This window comes from Mycetomoellerius zeteki, unplaced genomic scaffold (assembly GCF_001594055.1).
Source record: "Mycetomoellerius zeteki isolate Tzet28-1 unplaced genomic scaffold, Tzet1.0 scaffold386, whole genome shotgun sequence".
Classification (NCBI taxonomy): Eukaryota; Metazoa; Arthropoda; class Insecta; order Hymenoptera; family Formicidae; genus Mycetomoellerius; species Mycetomoellerius zeteki.
Genome location: NW_017257377.1, coordinates 723,548 through 730,000, shown reverse-complemented (window position 1 = coordinate 730,000; position 6,453 = coordinate 723,548). Strand labels below are relative to the sequence as shown.

General features: G+C 33.4%; 1 protein-coding gene across 1 annotated transcript in view; it reads left to right on the top strand.

The window, feature by feature from the left end:
* Positions 1–1,840: 1,840 nt before the first annotated feature.
* Positions 1,841–6,453, top strand: part of Rpn2 (Regulatory particle non-ATPase 2) — a 55,040-nt gene continuing 50,427 nt past the window's right edge. The window contains exons 1-7 of the mRNA XM_018453456.1: positions 1,841–1,924; positions 2,333–2,450; positions 2,560–2,729; positions 2,795–3,003; positions 3,707–4,180; positions 4,503–4,729; positions 4,982–5,237. Coding sequence (XP_018308958.1) covers positions 1,891–1,924; positions 2,333–2,450; positions 2,560–2,729; positions 2,795–3,003; positions 3,707–4,180; positions 4,503–4,729; positions 4,982–5,237 — 1,488 coding nt within the window. The 5' untranslated portion in view covers positions 1,841–1,890. The remainder of the gene's footprint in view (positions 1,925–2,332; positions 2,451–2,559; positions 2,730–2,794; positions 3,004–3,706; positions 4,181–4,502; positions 4,730–4,981; positions 5,238–6,453) is intronic.

Here is a 6,453-nt window from a genome sequence, read left to right as displayed (position 1 = left end):
CGCTCACGACGCTTAAAAATTATTTCATCCTTGTTGTTTGTCAAATGTTGAACGAAGACAAATAATGCTCATGAGCGTTGTCAGCATAAATCGGACCACGGCCTAAGTTAGTACATCTAGTAATGCCATTTACCAAGTCGACGCGAAGTTACTAGGAAACGGGAAAGTACGCCTGCATGAATGGTAGTTTGGACCCCCTAGAGTCCTAGATATCAGAGAAGCGCAACCGGCTTAAGTCAGTATCGCAAAGTTACTAACAAGAGTATTAAAAATGGCCGACATGCAATGAAACTGCCTTTAAACTGTCATCACCATAACCTCTTAATTTGCACTGCTATTAACGGAGTAAAACTTTACTCGAAAGGTTTTTTCGAAAGATTCTCGATAAAATTATTCCTGAAATTAAAAAAATATTATTGCATCTCTAGCGACAATTTTTCTCATAATTTTTGTATGAATTAGAACATTTTTCAGAAATATTCAGAAAGTTTATATCTTCTCTCAGAACTGTTTATACAAGTGAATTCTGAAATTTCTCATTCCATAATTAAAAAAAAATGTTCTTGTTTTAGATTTTATAACATTTCATCAGAAATTATACAAAAAATCTTAGAAATCTTATATATTTCATAAGTAATATATATGAAAAATTCTGAGATAAGATGTAGATTTTCTGAGAAGTGTTCCAATTCGTATGAAAAATGTAAGAAAGTTATAAAATTATATGGAAATTCTGAAAAATTATATAGAATTTCTGCAAAATTATGTGAAAAATTCTGAGAAAAATTTTCATCAGAGATTACTCAAATAAATAATTCTGTATGATACGTAGAAGAATTTCATATGGTTTAATCTATGGAGTATTCCAAATGTTTGAAATAAAATAATTTTAAAGTCGTTTGTGATTGCTTGTTTATAAATTAAAACAAAAATGTTTGAAGATAAGGTATTGCATAATTGCAGGTACGATTGCAGTATTATGTTCTCACATCCAAGAAACATTGAAAAAAATGATAATTGTGAAGCATCTACTGTTAACGAACAAGTTCACAATTTAGTCAGCATGGATACTGTTCAAGAACAATTCTGCAGCAACAGTAAAGAGAGTTATAATTACAAAAACATATGTAATATTGATGGAGAAATAAATGGAATCAGCAAAAGTTGCAGTCCAGTCTCAGTTCAAATGGAAGATATTCTTGCTGAAGTGGAAAGAAGTAGGAAACTTATTAAATATTTTAATTTTTTCCATTTACAATTTTTTATCAAACTCGACACACTTCGCCTCTGCTCGAGAGGAGAGTCAGAGTATGTGTGACAAACTGTGTTTGAGTGTTATACTGTGTCGATTTGTGTCTCCTAAAAGGAAAGCAGCCTATGTAAATAATATTTTAAAAGATTAAACAATAATCTTATGTGCCAAAGCACATATATATCATTATATGCAATTAAAATGTTTAAACTTACGCATAAAAAATGGTAACATAAAACTTTCATTTGCCTAGGATAGAACGTGTAAGATAATGTGAGATAGAATTGTAGGATAAAATGAAATAGAAGTATGTCACTAGTATTATAAATGGCTGCCAAGCCACGTGATTGTAACAGCGAATCAGAATGCGGAACACCGGTTGCGCTTCTCTGATATCTAGGACTCTAGGACCCCCTGGCTCGACCCTGATAGACCACAACGGTTGCGACACGCTTGCGACACTGCGATGCGATTAATGTAGAACCAGCTTTATATGTCCATGGGGTCACCTTTCTAATTCACCATCATGGTTCGTGGCTTATCGCTATAACATATCGTTGTGTACGTACATATATTGTCCGGCTCATTCAGTCTCATTCAGTTTCAGGTTCATACTCTGGAAAAGTTGCTGTTATTCGATGAAAATCAGCAAAATGAATATCACTTCAGCAGGTGAATCGCCGAATAATTTTCTGTACTCAAATCGTGTCGGTCTTTTGTCAATCATTCGAGAATTTTGTCGCGTTCGCACGAACTTTCTCACAATGATTTGCATTTCGTGCAAAACTTAACCTCGTAATCTTTTTTCGATAATTTCGAAGCATCCATTTTTGGTGTGATACTAAAGAAGAATAATGAAACAAATTTCTCAAAAGTTTATCGAGAGAGAGATTAGAATAAAGATTTATTATTTAATATTATTTAATAATTTATATGCATATTATTTAATATTATTTTACGTATTATATGTGTTATTTAATATTTTATTATTTTTGTATATTTATCATATTTAATATTTATTGTAATATATCAATTTTGTGGTAATAATTTTGACTTGAAATACAATTAAAATTTTTGCAGCTGGTATAATCTCCTTATTGGAGGAACCGATGCCTGAATTGAAAGTCTTTGCCTTGAAAAAGTTGGACATGATAGTCGACGAATTTTGGCCTGAGATTTCTGAGGCTATAGAAAAAATGTATGTATAGAAAAAAAAACAAAGTATCCATATATTGTTGTTGATTTTATTTAGCATTATTGCTTCTTATTTGTTAATTTTATTATCTAAATGAATATCCTATTTACAGTGAGATTCTGCACGAAGATAAGTCGTTCCAACAACATGAGCTGGCTGCTCTAGTTGCTAGCAAAGTATATTACCATTTGGGAAGTTTTGAGGATTCATTGACTTATGCTCTTGGAGCAGGAGAGCTATTTGACGTCAATGCTCGAAATGAATATGTCGATACTACTATCGGTATGTCAAATTATTATCAGTGTTACTTAATCAGGCTATTAATTTTTAATTATCAAATTTTTTAGCCAAGTGTATTGATTATTACACTCAGCAACGTGTACTGGAGGCAGATGGAAAACTTCCACCAGGTAGTAAGGGCATTGATCCTAGACTGGAGGGAATAGTGAATCGAATGTTCCAACGCTGCCTGGATGATAATCAATATCGTCAAGCTCTAGGTCTTGCCCTAGAGACACATAGGATGGATATATTTGAAGCAGCCATTATGCAATCCGTGAGTATTTTGCTATTGAGTTTTCTTTTATATACAGGGTACATCACATTCATTTCACTTAGATGTATAGTAAAAAAATTCATAACATACAAAATATTACTTCTACGACAAAAGGTGGATGTCAGTATAAAATTTTATAATTCTATAAAAGAACTAAACAAGTAAGATGCCAGCTCTAAATTTTTTAAATAAATTAATATAAAAATAAAAATTTTGTCGACCCAGGAAATAAATCAAATATAAATAATGTCAATATGAACTTGTGTAGTTGTTGCTGTATACATAATATATTTATAATGCCATAAGACAAATTTGCGAACAATTCGAATGATCAACCTTTTCTTTTTTAATTGTAAAACGTATATAGGTTGAAAATCAGAACTCGAGACTCATTAATTATTATATTGATTATAAATGAACCGTTTTTACATGGAGCTACCTAATGTATTCGATTTAATGGCTACGGTTACACCGTGCATTTAGGCCGCGGCCTATACAATAGATGTCTTTGTTTATCCTGTATATTAAACAAAGACATCTATCGTATAGGTCGCGGCCTAAATGCACGGTGTAACCGTAGCCATTATATATCTGTTATTTTATATCTGTCTTTTTAGATCTATACAGATTTATTTACAATTTATGAAATAATTTGCTTGAAATTAAATTCAGTCATGAAAACATGAAATTCCTTTTCTTCCAGGATGATGTGAGTGGAATGTTATCATATGCCTTTCAAGTGGCTATGAGCTTGATTCAGAATCGCGGATTTCGTAATACCGTACTCCGCTGTTTGGTTAGTCTTTATCGAAACCTCGGCACCCCCGATTATGTCAACATGTGTCAGTGCTTAATCTTCCTGGACGATCCACTAGCCGTAGCCGAGCTTCTGGACCGATTAAGCAAGGGTTCACATGATTGCGTATTGATGGCCTATCAGATTGCTTTCGATCTATACGAGTCAGCGACTCAGCAATTTCTTGGTCGTGTTTTACAAGCTCTCCGAGCTACTGCGCCAATTCCGGGTGCGTTGATGGTTAAACCGGTGGTTAAACCATCCACTACCACTGCTGCCAAAACCACTGAAGCTAGTACAGAATCCACGAATATGGAGGTTGTTGAGGAAACTGCTGCTCCCATTGAAGAAGAAAAGGCTCAGCGCAATGTCGAAAGTTTGGTGAGTGTGTGTTTGTTTTTTAAGTCTGTAGTTTCTTGTCAGAAACGTGATGACATACATATGTTGATATATGAAATCTATACACATTTTTCAACGATGATTCAAAATTAGAAGTGATGATAAAAATAATCTCAGTCCTTTGCCATTACTTTCTGAGAGGTAATATTCAAATAAAATCTTATATCTGTGTTCTGAGTGGATTTGAACACATTACCTCTCTTTATTAGCACTTTTTGATATTAATTATAATTGCATTATGATAAATATGTTAATATTATACATTCATGAATATATTAATTAAAAATATTTTATTTTTTCCTAGAATGCGGAAGAGAGAGAACAGCAAGAGCGAGTAGATGCTTTGTCCAGTATTTTGGGTGGCGAGGTATCTATCGATTTGCATTTGCAATTCCTGATTCGCAGCAATCATACCGATATGTTGATCCTGAAAAACACCAAGGATGCCATACGAGTTTCAATTTGCCACACTGCCACTGTCATTGCGAATGCTTTCATGCATTCCGGGACAACTAGTGATCAATTTTTGAGGTATGCATCTATCTTTAGGATTTTTTAAAGCGTTTTTAATTTTTGATATTTAAAATGTTTTAGTTGTACTTTTATTTTTTAAATAGGAATGTAATACATAAAATATTTAATCTTACTGTTTTCAAATTTTTAAAAATTTTATTTGTTATGATTTTTTATCTTAAAAAATAATAAAACGAAACATAGAAAATATGTGAATTCTTGCAGAATTTTTAATTTTTTTTGTTTTGAAATTTTTTTGTTATCTTTTAGGGACAATTTGGAATGGCTGGCTCGTGCTACTAATTGGGCAAAGTTGACTGCGACGGCTTCTTTAGGAGTTATTCATCGAGGTCATGAGCAAGAAGCTTTAGCCTTGATGCAATCATATTTGCCGAGAGATTCTGGTGCCGCTGGTGCCGGATACTCTGAAGGCGGTGGTTTATATGCTTTGGGACTTATACATGCTAATCATGGAGCCGCTATCACAGATTATCTTTTAGGCCAATTAAAAGATGCCCAAAACGAGGTATATCGCATACAATATTTTGGGACATTTTTTTTACGTTAAAGAACGGTGACAGTTTAGGACTAAAATTTACCTGTGATGAAAACGTATGAAATCGGTCAATCTTTATAGATTTGGTGCTGAAGTCGAATATGAAGTTTAAAATTCTCCAAAGTCCGGGGAACTTTGCGAAAATGTAATTTTTCTGCAAAGAAGAAAAATTGCATTTTCGCAAAGTTCCCTGGATTTTGGAAAATTTTAAGCTTTACTTTGCAGCAAAATATTATATTTCCCGATGAACAAATAGTAACTGAACAAGAAACCTTTTTTTCTATTATAATGACCTCAAAAACTGCAACTTTTTTTGCAATGTAAAAGTCAATGTTACACGGCGTACAATAACATGAACAAGACAAAGATGTCCTACGTGCATGGGCATGCGTGCGTTTCTGCTTTTTCACTATTAGCATTAGCTTTACCCAAGATACACCGCGTGGTGGTTACTGAATTGGGTATCTTTTAACTCAAAAAATACTTATAACTCGAAAAATACTTAATGAAAAAATATTTTATTATAGTGTTTTGAAAAGCTCTCGAGGTAAGCTACAAGAAAATATAATAAAAAGTAATGGGTTCCATTTAAAAAAATCGATGTGACTTTCACCTGGCCTTGGCGACGCCACCCAAGGTCAAATTAATGGTACCTTTGTATGTCCCCCTCCGAATCATGCAACTTTTGTTTGAAACATTTTTCTGTATCTACCATAGTTTTCGAGAAATCTTAATGCATTATTTAAAATGGGACATCCTGTGTATATATATACAGGGTGTTTCCAAATTAAATCGCAAAACTTCGGGAGCGTGTAGAGGAGTAAAAAACTAAGAAAAAAAGTCCTATAGACATATGCTCGTTTTTGCTCCGTTTCAGAGAAATCGAAAAAAAATGTTTACATTTCTTGCCATATCTAGCACCGACATATTTGATTACATTTTCCACTTTCTGTTATGAATTTGTCAGTCGCTCTTTGAAAGCCTTTAACAGTAGATGAATTTTGTCTTTTGCAATATGCCGCGTACGTATTCTAATAGTGAATATGCTGATATGGTTTTTGTATACGGTTTCTGCAACGGTAATGCTTTAAAGGCGGTGCGAGAATATGCACGACGATTTCCAAACAGAAGAGTGCCAAACCGAAGAGTGTTTATGTTGACATTTAATAGATTGCGAGAGACTGGA